This window comes from Bufo gargarizans, chromosome 2 (genome assembly GCF_014858855.1).
Source record: "Bufo gargarizans isolate SCDJY-AF-19 chromosome 2, ASM1485885v1, whole genome shotgun sequence".
Lineage (NCBI taxonomy): Eukaryota > Metazoa > Chordata > Amphibia > Anura > Bufonidae > Bufo > Bufo gargarizans.
In genome coordinates this window covers 425,500,722-425,521,989 of record NC_058081.1, presented here as the reverse complement: position 1 = coordinate 425,521,989, position 21,268 = coordinate 425,500,722, and the positions used below count along the sequence as shown (strand labels likewise).

Below are 21,268 nucleotides of genomic sequence, written 5' to 3'. Positions count from 1 at the left end.
CTGTGTACAGTTCTGGGTTCCTGTAAACAAGGCAGACATAGCAGAGCTGGAGAGGGTCCAGAGGAGGGCAACTAAAGTAATAACTGGAATCGGGCAACTACAGTACCCTGAAAGATTATCAAAATTAGGGTTATTCACTTTAGAAAAAAGACGACTGAGAGGAGATCTAATTAATATGTATAAATATATCAGGGGACAGTACAGAGATCTATCCCATCATCTATTCATTCCCAGGACTGTGACTGTGACGAGGGGACATCCTCTGCGTCTGGAGGAAAGAAGGTTTGTACACAAACATAGAAGAGGATTCTTTACGGTAAGAGCAGTGGTGAGACTATGGAACTCTGCCGGAGGAGGTGGTGATGGTGAGTACAATAAAGGAATTCAAGAGGGGCCTGGACGTATTTCTGGAGCGTAATATTACAGGATATAGATACTAGAGAGAGATTGTTGATCCAGGGATTTATTCTGATTGGAGTCAGGAGGGAATTTTTATTCCCCTAAAGTGAGGAAAATTGGCTTCTACCTCACAGTTTTTTTTTTGCCTTCCTCTGGATCAACTTGCAGGATAACAGGCCAAACTGGATGGACAAATGTCTTTTTTCGGCCTTATGTACTATGTTACCATGTTATGTACTATGGAACATCTATTCTTATGGGAGTCTGTGTTTCTGACTGTTTATTATTCCTGTTAGAAGTTATGAATGCATTACTAGCACTTAGTAATGAGGGTCCAGATGGGCGTTACTAGTTGGAGGTGTGTCCCTAAACAGTGTGCACTATCCTATAAGTGCTACTAGTGTCAGACTGTGCAGGGACACCCTTCTGAAACTTTAATGAAAAACTGCTGGTAATCTTTTCTTAACTTCTATATGGCAAGGTATGACATTAGAAAAGATGCTAAAGAATTGTTATTACACGGGAATGGAAGTAGTTACTTAAACTGACAAGCTGACAGGTCCACTTAAACTCCTGAACAACATGTACATGTGAGTCATAATGCCGAAAGGGGTGTATAGAGCACACTGAAGAGTTGAGCCGGCACCATTGCAGTTTTGTGCTACTGACAGTTATCGGAGATGAATCAGATCCTGGTCACTTAACCCCTCAGATGCCTTGGCCAATAACTGCAGCATCTGAGCTGTCAGACAGAAGGGGGCTCTACCTGTCCATTAATCGACACCCTCTGCAACTTGGTTGCTGGGTGCCAAGCGGTTGTCATAGCAGCTGGGAGGCCTTGTGAAATCCCCAGTCCTGACATAATACCGCTCACAAATATTGCAGCAGCACAGTCAGACGTGTTGAACTGGGTGCAATTCCCAACCTCCACTATAACCGATTTTCAACAAATTTGGCACACAGGTACATCAGGTGTCCGGGAAGGTTTTGGACCAGGTCTCAGCTCTCTAGGCCGTACCGTTCCCGAGATATTCCCATAATCCCCCCCCCCCCCATACAAGCCTGCAAGTCTTTCTCCTCAAATCCCAATTGCTATAAACACAGTTTTACTACAGGTTTCCATAACAACCCAGCCATTTTTTCCTTTACTGCTTAAAGGGGAGGTCACTGTTAACCCCTTTAGGACACAGCATTATTTCACCTTAAGGACCAGGCCATTTTTTGCAAATCTGAACAGTGTCACTTTAAGTGCTGATAACTTTAAAACGCTTTGACTTATCCAGGCCATTCGGAGGTGGATTTTTCGTCACATATTGTACTTCATGACACTGGTAAAATGAAGTCAAAAGAATTCATTTTTATTTATTAAGTTTCAATTTCTCTACTTCTATAATACATATTAATACCTACAAAAATTGTTATTACTTTACATTTCCTATATGTCTACTTCATGTAAGGATCATTTTGGGAATTACTTTTTTTGGGGGACATTACAAGGCTTAGAAGTTTAGAAGTAAATCTTGAAATTTCTCAGAAATTTTCAAAAAACTTTTTAAAGGACCTGTTCAGGTCTGAAATCACTTTGTGAGGCTTACATAATAGAAACCACCCCATTCTAGAAACGACACCCCTCAAGGTATTCAAAACTGATTTTACAAACGTCATTAACCCTTTAGGTGTTCCACAAGAATGAATGGAAAATGGATACAATTTCAAAATTTGCTGGACTTTTTTTTTTTTGACACCATGTCCCATTTGAAGCCCCCCTGATGCACCCCTAGAGTATAAAGTCCATAAAAGTGACCCCATCTAAGAAACTACACCCCTCGAGGTATTCAAAACGGATTTCTACAAATGTAGTTAACCCTTACGCTGGGTTCACACCTGAGCGTTTTACAGCGCGTTCCTACGCGCTGTAAAACGCACAACAGGCAAGAACCAATGATTCCCTATGGGAATGGTTCTCACCTGGGCGTTTTACAGCGCGTACGATCGCGCTGTAAAACGCCCGACGCTCAAACAAGTGCTTGAGCTTTTTTTGGGCGTTTGTCGCACGTTCCCGCACATAGATATTCGGGAACGCGCGACAATGTGTGCACCCCTGTCTCTGTATGCGCGATTGTAAACGCCCGTACAATCGCGCATACAGAGCGCTCGTTTCAGAACGCTCAGGTCTGAACCCAGCGTTAAGGTGTTCCACAAGAATTATTGGAAAATAGATACAATTTAAAAATTTCACTTTTTTGGCAGATTTTCCATTTTAGTTTTATTTTTTCCAGTTACAAAGCAAAGGTTAACAGCCAAACAAAGTAAATATTTATGGCCCCGATTCTGTAGTTTACAGAAACACCCAATATGTGGTTGTAAACTGCTGTACGGGCACACGGCAGGGTGCAGAAGGAAAGGAATGCCATACGGTTTTTGGAAGGCAGATTTTGCTGGACTGTTTTTTTGACACCATGTTCCATTTGAATTCTTCGCTACCAGTTCCAGTGTCTCCCCTTTGGGATATCCTCGGCACCTCGCATTTTCACAAAGGTAATCACAGAAGTGGTGGCATACCTAAGGCAGCAGCAAATAAGAATTATTCCGTACGCGGACGATTTCCTTCTTATTGCAGAGACGAGGCAGAGTCTAGAAAGCAGTGTCCAACAGACCATCGCCCTTTTCAAGGATCTGGTCTGGATAATAAATTACGCCAAATCGGACCTAGAACCAAGTACCAGGAAACAGTTCCTGGGGGTTCTCTTAGATTCAGAGAAACAATATTCCTTTCTTCCAAGGATAAAGCGAAAAAAGATGAGGGAAAAAAAGAGATAGAAACCTTTATAAAAAAAAAATAAAAAAAAAGGGTCCATACACTGAGGGAGGCTATGCAGGTTCTGGGCCTAATGACATCCTGTATCTCGGTGGTTCCGTGGGCTCAGTTCCATTCCAGGATCTTACAGAACGCAGTCCTGGCGATATGGGACAGGGATCATCATTCCTTGAACTCAAATATAGTGCTATCAAGGCAGAGCCTAGTTTCTCTATCCTGGTGGACCAACCCAGAAAATTTAAGGAAAGGAGTCGCCTGGAATCCTTCACCGTCCATAGTCATTACCACGGACGCAAGCCAGTGGGGAGCCCATCTGAAAGATCATTACTTTCAGGGCAGATGTTCCAACCTGGACAGTCGCAGATCCTCTGAAGAAGGCAGAGCACATACTCTCCAATCACCATATCAGAATCCTGTTGGACAATGTGACAACTGTTTGTTACCTAAAATGTTGGGGGGGGGGGGGGGGACCCAGAAACCCTCATCTACAGGCTTTGACAAACCAAATATTTTGCTGGGCAGAGAAGGAAGTTCTCTCAGTAACTGCAGTTCACCTAAGAGGAGCAGAAAACTCCACTGCAGACTTCCTAAGCAGACACAGTCTCTACTCAGGCAAATGGTCCCTAAACCGGGAAGTCATTCTACAGATCTGCCACCAGTGGGGGTTCCCACAAGTAGACCTATTTGCATCAAGAAAGAACACCCAGTTGAATTATTTTTCTCTCTCTAAATCCGAGAGACAAACCGCTAGGTGTAGACGCCTTGTCCCAGGACTGACATGGCGTACGCCTTTCTTCCATTTCCCCTGATCCCATTGGTCCTGAAGAAGCTAAGAACATGCTCAATGACCCTTATTCTTATAGCTCCTGCCTGGCCGAAGAGAGCCTGGTTCCCTCTGTTGAAGGAATTGCTTATAAGGGATCCAATAACTCTTCCGGGAAGGAAGGACCTTTTCTTGCAGGGGCCCCTGGAACATCCGAACCTCGAGAAGCTGAGGTTAACAGCTTGGATCCTGAAAGGCAGAGCCTAAAAAGAAAGGGTCTGTCAGATAAGGTAAATTCAACCTTACAACAAAGCCGCAAGCCCGTAACCTCGGCCATATATTTAAAAATATGGAAGAAATTTACCACATGGCTGTCAGATTCACATCCAGAGATCTCAGTCCCATCTATAGGCTGCATTCTGGGCTTTTTACAGACTGGGTTCAATTTGGGCCTAAAACCCAGTACTCTTAAGGTCCAAATTTCAGCCTTGGGTTGTTTTTTTTAGACACCTCTTTATCAGACCACAGGTGGATTAGGAGATTTATTAAATCTATTTCCAGAATGAGACCCACTATTAGGCAGACAGTACCACCTTGGGACCTAAATATAGTTTTAGAAGGTCTATGTAATTGCCCCTTTGAACTAATTGAGCAGTTATCAGACAAGTTGCTTTCTCTTAAAACAATCTTTCTTCTAGAGATAACCACAACACGCAGAATAGGAGAAATTCAGGCCCTCTCCATCAGGTAACAATTCTTAAAGATTTTGGATGATCGGGTCGTATTAAAATTGGACCCATCCTTTTTACCAAAAGTGGTAGCTCCGTTCCATAAAAAAATAAATAAAAAAAAAAAAAAAAAATAAAAAAAAAAAAAAAAAAATCAGGAAATAATTCTTCCTTCCTTTTGTGCCTCCCCCAAAAATGTGCAGGAAGAAAAATTTCACTGTTTAGATGTAAGAAGATCAATGCGGGCCCACTTACAAAGAACAGCTTCTTGGAGAAGATCGCAAAACATCTTTATCTTGTTTGGAGGAAAGAACATAGGCAACAAGGCCTCAAAACAGACTTTAGCCCGTTGGATCAGAGACACTGTTCGCACGTCTTACTTGCCCTTTATCCATAAAAGCCCACTCCACCAGAGCCGTGGCGACTTCGTGGGCAGAAAAAGCAGAGGCTTCAGTTGAACAAATATGCAGGGCCGCTGTCATGGAGGGACGTCCTGGAAACTAAGATTTAGTCTTACCGGTAAATGGTTTTCCAGGAGTCCGACAGGACAGCACCCGTTAATACCCCCCCCTTCCTTTTCTGTTATTACCTGGATATATATATATATATATATATATATATATATATATATATATATATATATATATATATATATATATATATATATATATATATATATATATATATATATATATATATATAAAAATCCAATGTGAGATTAACATGGAAGTTCAAATAAAAACTTTGATCAACGTAAATTCAGTCTGAGATGATCAGCTGTGCGTTCCACTAAACTTTAGTCCGGACCTTTGTAGACGTCTTTATTGAAGTGAAATCCAATGACTCTGCGTATGCTATGGGTGCTTGCTGAGACACCAGGGCTAAACACATTTCAGGGTACCTCCCCTTCCTCAGTGGCAGGTACCCTGTAAACACGTTTGAACCTGGTGTCTCAGCAAGCACCCATGGCATAAGCGGTGTCATTGGATTTCACTTCAAGAAAGACTTCTACAAAGGTCCAGACTAAAGTTTACAAGTGGAACACATAGCGTATATCTGGAACGCACAGCTGATCATCTCCGACGGAGCTTACGTCGATCATGTGGATACCATCCAGTCACGCGAGATGCCGCCAGGTCACTTGGGACGCCGCGCTTAGACTGTGAGACCACACGGGACGCCGCAGTAGGTCCGGGCGGCAGGAGAAAGAAGCAGCTGACATCCTAGAGCGTGGTGGTAACGTACCAAACCAATTTGTACGCCATCTATTTCTCTGCCACCAGTCTATTTGTCTTGTAGCACATCTATTATATGAGACAGACATATTCCAACATAGAGTGACTGTCTATCAAAGGGACCATCTGCAATACAGTCTATTTCTACTGGGACATTAACGAGGTTCATATCCTCTCTATTGCACCACTCATATTTGCTATACTAGGCCTATGGTCATGAGGAGTGCTATCCTTCGGCTTATACCAGAGCACTGGAACTTAGTCCTTCCCTACTACCTTTCATCATGTATCTAGTTGTTTTTATTTGATATGATTTTATTTGATTGATTTTATTTCTGCCTGAGTTTTCTTGATGCGATTTTATGCATATGAAGCGTTCTATTAATAAATAACATTGTATCTGCTGCCCAGAGTTCTCAAATAATTGAGTGCCCCTCCTTTATACAAATTTACATTTTTCTTTGCATTGCCATATTCTGACCCCCATAACTTTTTTTTGTATGTATACAGAGCTTTGTGGGGCTCATTTTTTTTTTTGCAGGGCAATCTGTACTGGGGTGCTTATGACTGTTGTGGGAGGTGAAGTGACTTAAAAACTATGCATTGTTCATCGTTTGCGATAAATATTGTTACATTTTAATAGTACGGGCATTTTTGCAGCCGGTGAGGCCCATTTTAGTTTTTACCACTTTCACAAAAAAGCATGTTTGGAAAAGAAATAAAATTAGGAGGGGGTTACGGAATTCTGTTATAACAGAGGACTATTTTTTCCAGTCATGTATAACAGAACAGTTCCCCATAGACATGTATTAGGACAGAGTAAAGGCTTCCGTTTTGCATTGGTACCTAAAATTCCATTATATTTAGTTACAACTGAACCTATAACTAAATTCCGTAACGCCAATGTGAACCCACCCTAATCATGTTTTTGAGCCATTTTCTGAAAGACATTTTCAAATTTTTCTGGCTATTGTCTTATGTGAGCGCTGAGCGAGATGAGTTCATGTTTTCATTAATACCATTTTGGGGTACATAGTAATTGATCACTCGACATCATATTTTTGTAAGGCGAGGAGACCAAAAGCACCATTTTATTTTTTAGGGCATTTACCAGTCGTGGTAGATTACATGATATTTTTATAGAGCCAGTCGTCACAGACCTAGCAATACTGAATGTGTCTATTTTTTATTGTGCACGTTTATTTTTAATTTGAAACTATTTTTAACCCCTTAAGGACCCAGCCTCATTTCACCTTAAAGGGAACCTGCCACCGGGATTTTGTGTATAGAGCTGAGGACATGGGTTGCTAGATGGCCGCTAGCACATCTACAAAATCCAGTCCCCATAGCTCTCTGTGCTTTTATTGTGTAAAAAAAAAAACACGATTTTATACATATGCAAATTAACCTAAGAGGAGTCCTGTCCCTGACTCATCTCATGTACAGGACTCATCTCAGATTAATTTTCATATGTATCAAATAGTTTTTTTTTTACACAATAAAAGCACACAGAGCTATGGGGACTGGGTATTGCGGACATTCTAGCGGCCCATGTCTTCAGCTCTATACACAAAATCCCAGTGACAGGTTCCCTTTAAAGGAAACCTGTCACCAGGATTTTGCGAATAGAGCTGGGGACATGGGCTGCTAGATGGCCACTAGCACATCTGCAGTACCCAGGTCCCATAGCTCTCTGCGCTTTTATTGTGTTAAAAAACAGTTTTGAGTGATATGCAAATTACCTGATACAAGTCCTGTAGCCGGAGAGGGGTCAAGCGGAAAGGAGCCCAGCACCGCCCCGCGTCCTCCGAATCTCCTCCTTGCCGGATGACGTCACAGAGCTGGAGCGCTGAAATCTCGCGATGCGCGAGCTAGTGCATGCGCAGTGTCGGCATCATGTTCATTCCCTGTACTGGCATCAGCACAGGGAATGAACTACGCATGCGCTAGCTCACGCATCGCGAGATTTCGGCGCTACAGCTCTGTGACGTCAGCCAGCAAGGAGGAGATTCGGAGGATGCGGGGCGGTGCTGGGCTCCTTTCCGCTTAACTCATCTCCGGCTACAGGACTCATAGGTAATTTGCATATCACTCAAAACTGTTTTTTAACACAATAAAAGCACAGAGAGCTATGGGACCTGGGTACTGCAGATGTGCTAGTGGCCATCTAGCAGCCCATGTCCCCAGCTCTATGCGCAAAATCATGGTGACAGGTTCCCTTTAAGGACCAGGCCATTTTTTGCAAATCTGACCAGTGTCATTTTATGTGGTGATAACTTTAAAACGCTTTTACCTATCCAGGCCATTCTGAGATTGTTTTTTCATCACATATTGCACTTCATAACATTGGTAAAATTGAGTAAAAAAAAAAAAAATCATTTGAAATGTATAAAAAAATTTTTTTTTCCAAGTTTCTATAATACATAGTAATACCTACAAAAATAGTTATTAGTTTACATTCCCCATATGTCTACTTTATGTTTGGATCATTTTGGGAATGCCATTGTATTTTTTGGGGACGTTACAAGGCTTAGAAGTTTAGATAATTAGTTTAGAACATTTTCAGAAATTATCAAAAACTCACCTTTTAGGGACCAGTTCAGGTCTGAAGTCACTTTGTGAGGCTTACATAATAGAAACCAACCCCAAAGTGACCCCATTCTAGAAACCACACCCCTCAAGGTATTCAAAACTGATTTTACAAACATCATTAACCCTTTAGGTGTTCCCCAGGAGTTGATGGCAAATGGAGATGAAATTTCAATAATTCAATTTGTGATCCATTTTTTCCACTAACAATGCAAGGGTTAACAGCCAAACAAAACTATATTTATTGCCCCGAGTCTGCGGTTTACACAAAACACCCGATATGTGGTCGTACACCACTGTACGGCCCCACGTCAGGGCGTAGAGGGAAAGGAGCGCCGTGTGTTTTTTTTTTTAAAGCAGATTTCGCTGGACTGGTTTATTTACACCATGTTCCATTTGAAGCCCCCTGATGCACCCCTAGAGTAGAAACTCCAAAAAGTTTTTTCGGTACTATTTTAGGGTACATATGATTTTTGGTTGCTCTATATTACACTTTTTGTGAAGCAAAGTAACAAAAAATTGAAATTCTGAAATTTCATCTCCATTTTCCATTAACTCTTGTGGAACACTTAAAGGGTTAATAAAGTTTGTAAAATCAACTTTGAATACCTTGAAGGGTGTCGTTTCTTAAATGGGGTCACTTTTTGGAGTTTCTATTCTAGGGGTGCATCAGGGGGGCTTCAAATGGGACATGGTATCAAAAAACAAGTCTAGCAAAAACTGCCTTCCAAAATCCATATGGCATTCCTTTCCTTCTGCGCCCTGCCGTGTGGCCATACAGCAGTTTATGACCACATATGAGGTGTTTCTGTAAACTAAAGAATCAGGGCAATAAATATTGGAGTTTTGTTTGGCTTTAACCTTTGCTTTGTTACGGGAAAAAATAGATTAAATTGGAAAATTTGCCAAAAAAATACCAGTTTTGGCACAGTTTTTATTTTATATTATTTACAACGTTCATCTGACAGATTAGATAATGTGCTATTTTTATAGAGCAGGTTGTTACGGACGCAGGGATACCTAATAGGTTTTACTTTTTTAAATATATAGTTTTACACAATATTTTTTTTGAAACAAAAAAAACACATCGTTTTAGCGTCTCCATAGTCCGAGTCATAATTCGATTTTTTTTTTTGGGCGATTGTCTTAGTTAGGGTCTAATTTTTTTAAGGATGAGATGACTGTTTTAATAGCATGATTTTGGGGGTGCGTATACCTTTTTGTGATGTAAGGTGACAAAATTATGGCTTTTTAAAAATTAAGATCGCGCATCCGCCTCCCGCAATCCGCCTGGGGACAATTTTATTTAGTGCAGGGATGCTGGGGACAATTTTATTTTGTGCAGGGATGCTGGGGACAAATTTATCTGCTGCACAGCATGGGTTTGTAAAAGATAACACTGAGATTTTGTGTGTAAAACTGTATTAGACTGCAGGACAGCCACATGTTACTGTCTTCGCTCACTTCCCATGGCTCTCTGAGTGATGATTCCTCAGCAGGGGGAGGGGCCTCAGACACTGCAGGCTGCCAGACTGATGAGTCATACTCTTCACTAGCACGCAAGGACTGAGTTCTCAGTGTGATGTCATTAGGAGGTGTCGCCGGCCTTCACTCAAACTGCCTAAGCCCGCCCAGCCTTAGAAGCAGGAAACCAGGACGTGAACAGCAGAGCTGGCTGCAGGTGAGGTTGAAAGAGCAAGATGGAAAAACTACTCTAAGGAAAACTGGCTTAGTTGCCCATAGCAACCAGATTCCACAATTCATTTTTCAGAGTGCCTTTGGAAAATTAAAGGTTAAATCTGATTAGTTGCAATGGGCAACTAAGGCCTCATGCACACAACCAGTTTTTTGCGGTCTGCCACCCACGGCCCATTGTAAACATGCCTATTCTTATCCGCAAAACGGACAAGTATAGGACATGCTATATATATTATTTTTTTTTGCGGGACCTCGGAACGGAGCAACGGATGTGGACAGCACACAGAGTGCTCTCCGCATCTTTTGCAGCTCGATTGAAGTGAATGGGTCCGCATCCGAGCAGCAAAAACTGCGGCTCGGATGCAGACCATAACTACAGTCGTGTGCATGAGGCCTAAGCTAATTTTCCTTTACAACAGTTTGATACATTTTCCCCCATAATTTTTGCTACAGAACTCTATGGTAACAGATGCTACTATATGGCTTCCATCCCATGCATAGGTTTAACGTATATGTTTACATTTTTTGCATAGGAATGTAGACAAAAACGTCATGTGAACTCCGCCTTATACTGACCGTCCACCATACTGACAGCCCATCTATCAGACCCAACCTGGGCGCTGGGCCTCATAGGCCTCCGTAACTGTGCCCCAAATATATACATTTTGCTTGCTTCTGCAGCTTGTATGTTGCACAATAAATAGCAAACACAGAAATCTGGTCTGTCATATCAGAGAGCTTGTCTGAGGGCTTATCGTCAAGCCTACTCTAACCACTCATGAATGATCTTCTAAGCAGATTCATGCTCACATAAAAAATGACAGTTGAGAGGGTGTGCAATTTTTTTAAATTAAAAAATGTACAAAATATTAAAAGGCTTATAATAGTATACCTAGGGTAGTTCACCACTAGAGATTTTGAGGACTAGTACAAAACACTGAATTATGGCTGTTAGAAATTCTGGCAGGCACCCTAACTGCCGCCTCTAGCCTTCAGCTACCACTACAACTCAGCCACCCTATGAGCACAACCATTACTTTGTCAATACCCCTTACATGTGTCAGTCACTACAGACAAAGGACTTAGAGGTTAAATGGCCATGATCAGAGAAAATCACATTCTCGGCCATTGCAGTCGGAGACAGCTTCTGCTGTGGATGGCGCAGCCATAACTGCTGTGCCTAATGACATCTCATGGACAATGGACAACTGCAGGAACACACCACAAAAATGATCAAATTAACATCCAGTCTGATTGCTGCAAGAGTTTAAAGGGTTGATGTAAAAAAATAAATAAAATTGGCATAATACAGCACAATGATAATTTCTAACAAAGCTACAACCAATCCTGTACCTCACATTGATCCAGAACTCCACTAATTCATTGCCCCAATTGCTGACAGATTCTCTGCAGGTTGGCTGTTCAGGGGGCAAGTCCTTTCTGCTGCAGCTCTCTTCTTGTAAGGCTACAGTCATGACAGTGATGGAAAAAAATGGCTGTTAAAAAAACACACTTTTCAGGGCCATTTTGCATCCATTTTAAGTCTGCTTTCCTGTTTTAATGGGCATTTCGCATCTGTTTTTAATGGAATTTAAAAATGGTCAATAAATGATTTTCATTGGCTTTTTTAATCCCAACAACTGCAGCACTAATAATGTCCCCCACAGTGGCCCAGAAATTTCTTTGACTGCTGATGGGAAAAAAAAACTCGCTACATGCAGCAGGACCTGTGCTCCCAACATGATCATGTGACACACAGGAAGCACAGGTCCTGCTGCAACTGTCCCCTTGTGTTCAAGTGGTTGAGGTGAGTATTTTTCTCACTGCTGGAAAGTCATAGTAAACCCATTTCAATGGCTGCACTCTTTCTAAATGGTCGTTAAAAACAGTCCGATTGATTTCATTTTGGTCTCTCTGGCCATGAAAACTGACGAAAATTGAACCTTTTATTTTCTGAAAGATGCTATTCACCGGCCAATACAAAAAATGGCCATTGTAATAGCCCGATAGATGGCGATTGATTGCAAAATTGGCTGTATGATAGCTGTAACTTAAATGACTTTTTTTTTACGTTCGTGTGAATGCAGTCTAAATGTCACAGCTTCTTATGGTAGATATGGTTGATGAAAGTGAAAGAATGTAAACTTGTGCAACCACTTCAGTAGGTGAAGTGCACATAATTATACAAATTAAAGACCAAGAGGCACCATAATTGAGAATATTTCACACAATTATTTTTTGGGTAGATATGATTGATGGCACAGCACACCAACATCAACACCTCATCCCAACTGTGAAGTATGGTGGTGGGGGCATCATGGTTTGGGGCTGCTTTGCCGAGTCAGGGCCTGGACGGATTGCCATCATCGAAGGAAAAATTAATTCCCAAGTTTATCAAGACATTTTGAAGGAGAACTTAAGGCCATCCATCCACCAACTGAAGCTCAACATAAGATGGGTGTTGCAACAGGACAACGACCCAAAGCATAGAAGTAAATCAACAACAGAATGGCTTACACAGAAGAAAATACGCCTTCTGGAGTGGGCCAGTCAGAGTCCTGACCTCAACCTGATTGAGATGCTGTGGCATGACCTCAAGAAAGCGATTCACACCAGACATCCCAAGAATATTGCTGAACTGAAACAGTTCTGTAAAGAGGAATGGTCAAGAATTACTCCTGACCGTTGTGCACGTCTGATCTGTAACTACAGGAAACATTTGGTTGAAGTTATTGCTGCCAAAGGTTCAAATACTTTTTCCAGCTGCACTGTGAATGTTTACATGGTGTGTTCAATAAAAACATGGTAACATTTAATTCTTTGTGTGTTATTAGTTTAAGCAGACTGTGACTGTCTATTGTTGTGACTTCGATGAAGATCAGATCACATTTTATGACCAATTTGTGCAGAAATCCATATCTTTCCAAAGGGTTCACATACTTTTTCTTGGAACTGCATAACTGTATGTAGTTACTTGAGCTTAAACAGAAACACCCATTTACACCATTTTAGAAACTATACCCCTCATATTATTCAAAACTTATTTTAGAAACTGTATTAACCCTTTAGGTGTTCCACAGAAATTAAAGCAAAATGGAGGTGAAATGTAAAACTTTTTTAAAAATCTTTTCCATTTTAGTCTGAATCAGCAGTTTACAGAGACACCACACATGTGGCTGTAAACTGCTGTTTAAGCACATAGCAGGGTTTAGAACTGAAGGAGTGCCAAATGGCTTTGAGGGCAGATTTTACTAGAATGGTTTTTGGGTGCCATGTCACATATTAAGAGATCTTGAGGTATCGTTACAGTGAAAACTCCCCCAAAAAGCGACTTAATTGTGCCAACTTGTGCAGCATTAGGTAGAACAGTGTGTGCAGTAATTACATAGAATATGCAAGTAGTGCTGCACCAATTAGCTATTACAACTTGGGCGAACTTATTACAAAGTACAACTTGTGGCACAACAATTATGCCGTACAACTTGCGCACACTGATTGCATAGTATAAGTAGGCTAACTAGCCTACTGCTATATATTACATTTTTATCATTTTAGTTTTGTACAAAAAAAAATTGAGGCCGTAAAGGGGTGAAAGGATCCCAAGTAATCTCAAATCAAATAACACAGGCCTAATCAATCTACACAGCACGGCCAATCGGGCCACATAGCACAGCCTACTCAGCTCAAGGATAGGCTGAATAGCAGGAGCTGCACAGCAGCTTAGGGGCGGTCACTCCGGATACGGCTAAAGTACTGGAGTGATGGGTAAGGTTGTAGGGGGTGTCAGCTCACAGAGACTCGATGCAGGAATGGTTGTTATGGTCTACTACCCCACAGCCTGAGCTGTCAGAGCAATCCTTTGGAAGTGGGGAAGATCGGGCGAGCAATAATTATTTTTTTTTTTCACTGCAAAATGGCTGCAGCAGTTCTTACGCTTAGGCTCCATTCACACGTCCGTGATGTGTTGCGGGTCCGCAAGACACCAGCCCGGCACCCCCATAGAAATGCCTATTCTTGTCCACAAGCTGTGGACAAGAAGAGGACATGTTCTATCTCTTGCGGAGCCGAAGATCGGGGACGTGCTCCGCAATTTCCCCACAGAGAATGAATGGGTCCGCACCCGTTCTGCAAAATTGTGGAACGGATGCGGACACGTTCATGGAGCCTTACACATTTAGTCGCCTCACAAAGAAATGAGGCAGTAATAGTGTAGGCACAGAATAAACCTGGCCATTCTGCTACTATCTCTGCTGTTGGTGCTTCAGCATTTAATGACCAATAGTAGCCATTTTGAGTAGGGATGAGCGAATCGACTTGCATAATGCTTTGTTTGAATACTATACGGAGCGTATGCGCCGTACAGTATTTAAATGTATTGGCTCAGATGAGCTGAAGGTATCCCTTAGCAAAGTCTCGCAAAACTTCGCATAATCACTTCATAAATTAATTTCTACTGTAAAAAAAATAAAAAATCCCGAACTGTGGTTCGGTTCCAAGGTACCACGTAAATAAACATCATGGTGTGTTAATGTAATGCTTCCTATGCCGCAAGGCATGGTGGGGCAAGGGTTAATAGGAATCTGTCACCACGATTCTAGAATATTATCTGCAGTAATACATGATAAATCCTGCATATAAGGCTGCTTTCAGACGAGCGAGTGTCAGGCTCCGGACTCGCAGCGTAGCTCCCGGCCTGAACTTCCAGCACTGCCAGGGTCGCATAGCATTATAGTAGATTATGATGCTATGTAACCCTTAGAGGTCTGGAACGTACTGGTTAACATTGACATAATGCTGTCAATGTTATACATTACATTCCAGAACTGTAAGGGTTACATAGCGTCATAAATCACTATAATGCCATGTGATCCAGACAGTGCTGGAAGTTCAGACCGGGAGCTGTGCTGCGAGTCCGGAGCCTGACACTCGCTCGTCTGAAAGCGGCATAAAGACTCTAGATTGCCATTTTTTTTCCTACTGCCAGCACTGAAGACTTGGTTGAAATACACAGTCTGCACTGCTGTGCTAATATAATGGAGAGGCCTCATGTAATTCAATGCTGAAAGCAAGGGAATGGGGGGCAGTAGGAAGTACTCATCTGTAGCACTTGCAGCCACTAGGTTATTTAATAAAATGTATCTGTATAAAGCCTCCTGTGGTTTGTTCTTTTTCTTATTTCTCTCACATGCTCAGTTTCCATTCTTCAGCTGCCTCCTGAGCTGTGATAAGGGGAGAAAGGACACACCCCTTGAGATGCAACAGAAAGGACACTTCCCATGAGCTTATTATAAATCTAGCAGAACAATGAATGAGGAGATGTGTGTCCTTGTGAGGTACAGGGCTGGTTCTAGCTTTGCTAGAAAGACTCATGTACTATACAATGTCTGTTTTTCGTTATTTAAATTAATGATGGGATATCTCTTCTTAAGGCTACATGCACACGAACGGATGATGTTACGTACGTATGTCATCCGTTTTTTTTTTGCGGATCAATTGTAATGATGCCCATCCCTTGTCTGCAAACTAGAAAAAAAAAATAGGAAATGCACTTTTTTTGCGGACCAACGGAACGGACATACTGATGCGGACAGCACACAGTGTGCTGTCCGCGTATTTTGCGGACCCATTGAAATGGATGGGTCCACATCCTAGCCGGAAAAAAACAAAACAAAAAAAGCGCATATTTTTGTAAAATGAAAACAGTACATGCAGACCCGTCCCCAACATTACCGGATCATAAATGACATGCAGAACACCCCTATAACTATAGCATTTGATACAGGCTGTTTGTTTTAACCAGTTCCTACCTGTCATGATGTCATCAAGAGTATCATTTAGAGTTTGAGCTGGAGGAGCAATCATTAAGTTGTCTGCAACTTGAGATGTCAAAGTGCTATTGACGGGAGGCCAATCCAGTGGTACTTTACTGCAAGTTGTGACCGATTCACTAGAATCCATTCCTGAAAGTCCTAAGTTATTAATTAATTTTGGCATCAAGTCCACGGATGACAAACCCCTCTCTTTACCACAAATCTGTGCCATCACCTTGAGGCTACCAGTTCTAAACGCATCTAATTCTATACACTTGTCATTTGAAAAAATATTTTCATCGGCCATTAATGTAGATTCACTAGATACTGAAGAAGGCTGGAGTACAGAAGTTTCTGTGCTAGTAGCATCTTCGACAATCTCCTTGGTGACCTGTTGCTGAGCTTTCATCTGTAATTGCCTTTCAACTTTTTGAAGTTCTTTTAGGATTTTCTTTTTCTTCTGGACCTGTTCTTCTCTGTTCTTTTTTAATTCTTCGATTCTATCCTTATTTAAAGGTTCACCTTGAATCAGTTCTAAAGATTTTAGCTGTGCTCGTTCAATAGCACTAATTCGTTGCCCAAGTTCACTGAGTTTTCCTTCAGTTTCTTCCACTATACATTCCAGGGGCTGAAATGGATGAAGAGATCTTTGTTCTTTACCTGAGGCGTGGATGTTATTAGGAGTCTTTTTTGATGCACCTGTATAAAAATACAGACTTTCTTACATACAGCAGAAATAGTAATATTAATATGAAAAATTGCAGTACAAACATTATTTTGCACAATGCAATTACAGATTAAAATATACCAAAAGGTAAACCTTACTCAAATAAGCAATTTTTACCCGACTTGTACAGTTTTGGCATATCCACAGGCTGCTGGTAGGAAATTACCCGTCTGAACATCTCAAATGAATGGTGTGGATCTGCAATACCTGGCTATTGTTTCAATTAATGTGCAACAGCTCTCTTCACAGCCCGGTCCTCTATGGCTTTCAGATTACCATTACAAATATTTAACATTAAGACTTAAACTTCAACAATGAAAAAAGGGAATTGTTTGAAAGTAATATTCATGGAAAACACTTTTTTAATTAGACTTTCATTTCGGCAGTAGTATTTCACTGAAATGTAAAGAGGACCATGAAATGCAGCACATTCTGCAGGTAGCATGTTACACAGCTGGAAAAGCGGAGAAGATTGATATATAGTTTTGAGTGAAAAATTTATAATAAAATAAAACAGGTGTATTCAATTTTTTTGTTTTTAATCTACTTTTTTTTATATGATCGGAAATCATACAATTTTCTAATATACATGTATTTTACATTCTTAAAAGGGGTTGTCCGGGTTCAGAGTTGAACTTGGACATACCCCCATTTTCACCCAGGCAGCCCCGCCCCCGACGAGCATTGGAGCAGTTCATGCTTCGAAGCGCTCCTTTGCCCTGCGCTAAATTGCGCAGGGCAAAGGCATTTTCAAGAATTCCGGTGACGTACAGAGCTCTCCATGGGGCTGCCAGGAAGCCCGGTGAAGTCACCAGCACTGATGGGCGGACTTTAGCGCTGCCCTAGCCAGTAAAACAGAAGCTTCTGCCCGGCAGTGTGTTATTGTAAACAAAAGAGCCCTTGCCCTGCACGATCAAGCGCTGTAAACAAAAAAGAGCCCTTGCCCTGCGTGATCTAGCGCAGGGCAAGGGAGTGCATCGGTGCATGAGATGTACCGATGCCAACATCAGAGGGCGCTGCCTGGGTGAAAATAAGGGCATGTCCGGGGTCAGAGCTGACCCCGGACAACCCCTTTAAGTACCGTTCTTATTTCACAAAGCTGACACATACATATTCGACATAGACACAATAGTAGCATTTTTGGCTCTATACACCACAATGGATTTTAAATGAAACAACATGTGCTTTAACTGCAGACTGTCAGATTTAATTTGAGGGTATTTACATCCAAATCTAGTGAACGATGTAGAAATTACAACAGTTTGCATATGTGCCTCCCACTTGTTAAGGGACCAAAAGTAATGGGACAGAATAATCATAAATCAAACTTTCACTTTTTAATACTTGGTTGCAAATCCTTTGCAGTCAATTACAGCCTTAAGTCTGGAATGCATAGACATCACCAGACGTTGGGTTTCATCCCTGGTGATGCTCTGCCAGGCCTCTACTGCAACTGTCTTCAGTTCCTGCTTGTTCTTAGGGCATTTTCCCTTTACTTTTGTCTTCAGCAAGTGAAATGCATGCTCAATCGGATTCAGGTCAGGTGATTGACTTGGCCATTGCATAACATTACACTTCTTTCCCTTAATAAAGTGTTACTTTTGCACTATGCTTTGGGTCAATGTCCATCTGCACTGTGAAGCGACGTTCAATGAGTTCTGAAGCATTTGGCTGAATATGAGCAGATAATATTGCCCGAAACACTTCAGAATTCATCCTGCTACTTTTGTCAGCGGTAACATCATCAATAAATACAAGAGAAGCAGTTCCATTGGCAGCCATACATGCCCACGCGATGACACTACCACCATGCTTCACTGATGAGGTGGTATGCTTAGGATCATGAGCAGTTCCTTTCCTTCTCCACACTCTTCTCTTCCCATCACTCTGGTACAAGTTGATCTTTGTCTCATCTGTCCATAGGATGTTGTTCCAGAACTGTGAAGGCTTTTTTAGATGTCGTTTGGCAAACTCTAATCTGGCCTTCCTGTTTTTGAGGCTCACCCATGGTTTACATCTTGTGGTGAACCCTCTGTACTCACTCTGGTGAAGTCTTCTCTTGATTGTTGACTTTGACACACATACACCTACCTCCTGGAGAGTGTTCCAGATCTGCCCAACTGTTGTGAAGGGTGTTTTATTCACCAGGGAAAGAATTATTCGGTCATCCACCACAGTTGTCTTCTGGTGTTGCTGAGCTCACCGATGCATTCCTTCTTTTTAAGAATGTTCCAAACAGTTGTTTTGGCCACGGCTAATGTTTTTGCCATCTCTGATGGGTTTCTTTTGTTTTTTCAGCCTAATGATTGCTTGCTTCACTGATAGTGACCGCACTTTGGATCTCACCTTGGGAGTTGACAGCAACAACTTCCAAATGCAAATAGCACACTTTAAATGAACTCTTGTAATTGGGATAATGAGGGAATAACACACCTGGCCATGGAACAGCTGAGAAGCCAATTGTCCCATTACTTTTGGTCCCTTACCAAGTGGGAGGCACATATACAAACTGTTGGAATTTCTACACAGTTCACCTGATTTGGATGTAAATACCCTCAAATTAAAGCTGACAGTCTACAGTTAAAGCACATCTTGTTCGTTTAATTTCAAATCCATTGTGATTGTGTATAGAGCCAAAAATGTTAGAATTGTGTTGATGTCCCAATATTTATGGACCTGACTGTATCTGCATAGTAGAATGGTAAAGCTCATGATCAGTCCTGTGTAATGTATCTGTGGCCTAACTGAAACACAACATCAGTTATGTGACATCCTTTACATCAGCGGTCCCCAACTGCCGGGCCCCGGCCCTGGAGGATGGTTTGCCGGGCCGCGGCGATCAGGGCAGTGTTTAACGCTGTACTAATGAAGCACTTCCATTATGGAAACGCTTCATTAATACAGAAGGACCAGGAAGCGGTGAAGGATCTGTACTCACCACTTCCTGGTCCACGGCTCGGCTATCGGTTGTGTAGGGCTGCACACAGCGTGAGGTCTCTCTGTGACAGCAGAATGAAGAGGATCGCGATGGTGACTAGGAGCAGGAGAGGTAAGTGTTTTTTTTATTTTATTTGCACTGGCGGCTGATGGCTGACATGAGGGGCGTATGGCTGACATTGGGGGGGGTTTATGGCAGACATTGGGGGCTGATAGATAGCTAAAGGTTTGGGGGTTTATTTCAGCCATTGGGGGTCTGATCTGAGGTCTGACCTTATTTTTTTCTTATTGTTTTCCTCTAAAACTAGGTGCATCTTATAGGGCGAAAAATACGGTACAGTGCAGCAGAGACCATAGTCAGTTTATATAGTCATTATACAGTGTTATATATTTGAATATGCACCTTGTGCTTTGTTATGCGCGTGAGTCAAATTGGTCTTAATTAAAAATACTGAACACCAGTCTCTGCAGTCTCTAGTTTCTGTAGTAGAAGGCTCTGAATTTTCTCTGTTCCATCAGTCAGCTGACAGCTCCTCATCTCTGATCTCCTAAACACTCATTATAGCTCATTTCTTATCTTACTGTTAAGGCTACTTTCACACTTTCGTTCAGAGCGGATCCGTCTGAGACTGATCTGCTCATATAATGCAGATGGTGGATCCGTTCAGAACGGATCTGTCTGCATTATATTGTAAAAAAAATTCTAAGTGTCAAAGTAGCCTCAGACGGATCCGTCCAGACTTTGACTTTCAATGTAATGGGGGACGGATCCGTTTGAAAATTGAGCCATAGTGTGTCATATTCAAACGTATCCGTCCCCATTGACTTACATTGTAAGTCTGGACGGATCAGTTTGCCTACGCACGGCCAGGCGGACACCCGAACGCTGCAAGCAGCGTTCAGGTGTCTGCCTGCTGAGCGGAGCGGAGGCCAAACGCTGCCAGACTGATGCATTCTGAGCGGATCCGCATCCACTCAGAATGCATTAGGGCTGGACGGATGCGTTCGGGGCCGCTTGTGAGAGCCTTTGAACGGAACTCACAAGCGGAGCCCCGAACGCTAGTGTGAAAGTAGCCTAACTATGTGGCTTAAATAAGTGTTTATGACCTTTTAGTAATTTATTGAAGGTTTATTAGACGACCGACACAAAGTGAAAGTACCATTCACACAGCTAGACAAACAACTAACCCCTTTGTGACAGAAGGGCTCAATATTTTTAATAAATACCAAATTGAAAAAAAAAATTGCCACAAAATGATAAAGCGCTGAAGAGCCTTTAACGCCTTTCAAACCAACGCTGCACGTGTAAGGGTGTGTCCATAGGAATACAATGTTATTTCTCACACCCAAAAAAAAGTATAAAAAAAAATTAGATCTATAAAAATTCAAATACCCCCTTTCCCCAAAGTGAAAAGAAAAATACATACATAAAAAAAGAAACACAACACATAATAGGCGCCAGGGCGTTTGAAAAAGCCTGTACTATTAAAATATAAAAATAAATATTTATCCAATAACGCAAAAAAGGAAAAAAAGAGGTTTTTTGTTCACTTCTACAAAAGTG

The 21,268-nt window shown here is 41.7% G+C and overlaps 1 protein-coding gene across 1 annotated transcript in view; it reads right to left on the bottom strand.

Annotated features, from left to right (window-relative positions):
- The window catches only part of LOC122928254 (ankyrin repeat and KH domain-containing protein 1-like), a 259,680-nt gene that overhangs the window by 109,358 nt on the left and 129,054 nt on the right, over positions 1 to 21,268 (bottom strand). Inside the window, exon 16 of the mRNA XM_044280911.1 lies at positions 16,038 to 16,739. Within this exon, the coding sequence (XP_044136846.1) occupies positions 16,038 to 16,739 (702 nt within the window). The remainder of the gene's footprint in view (positions 1 to 16,037; positions 16,740 to 21,268) is intronic.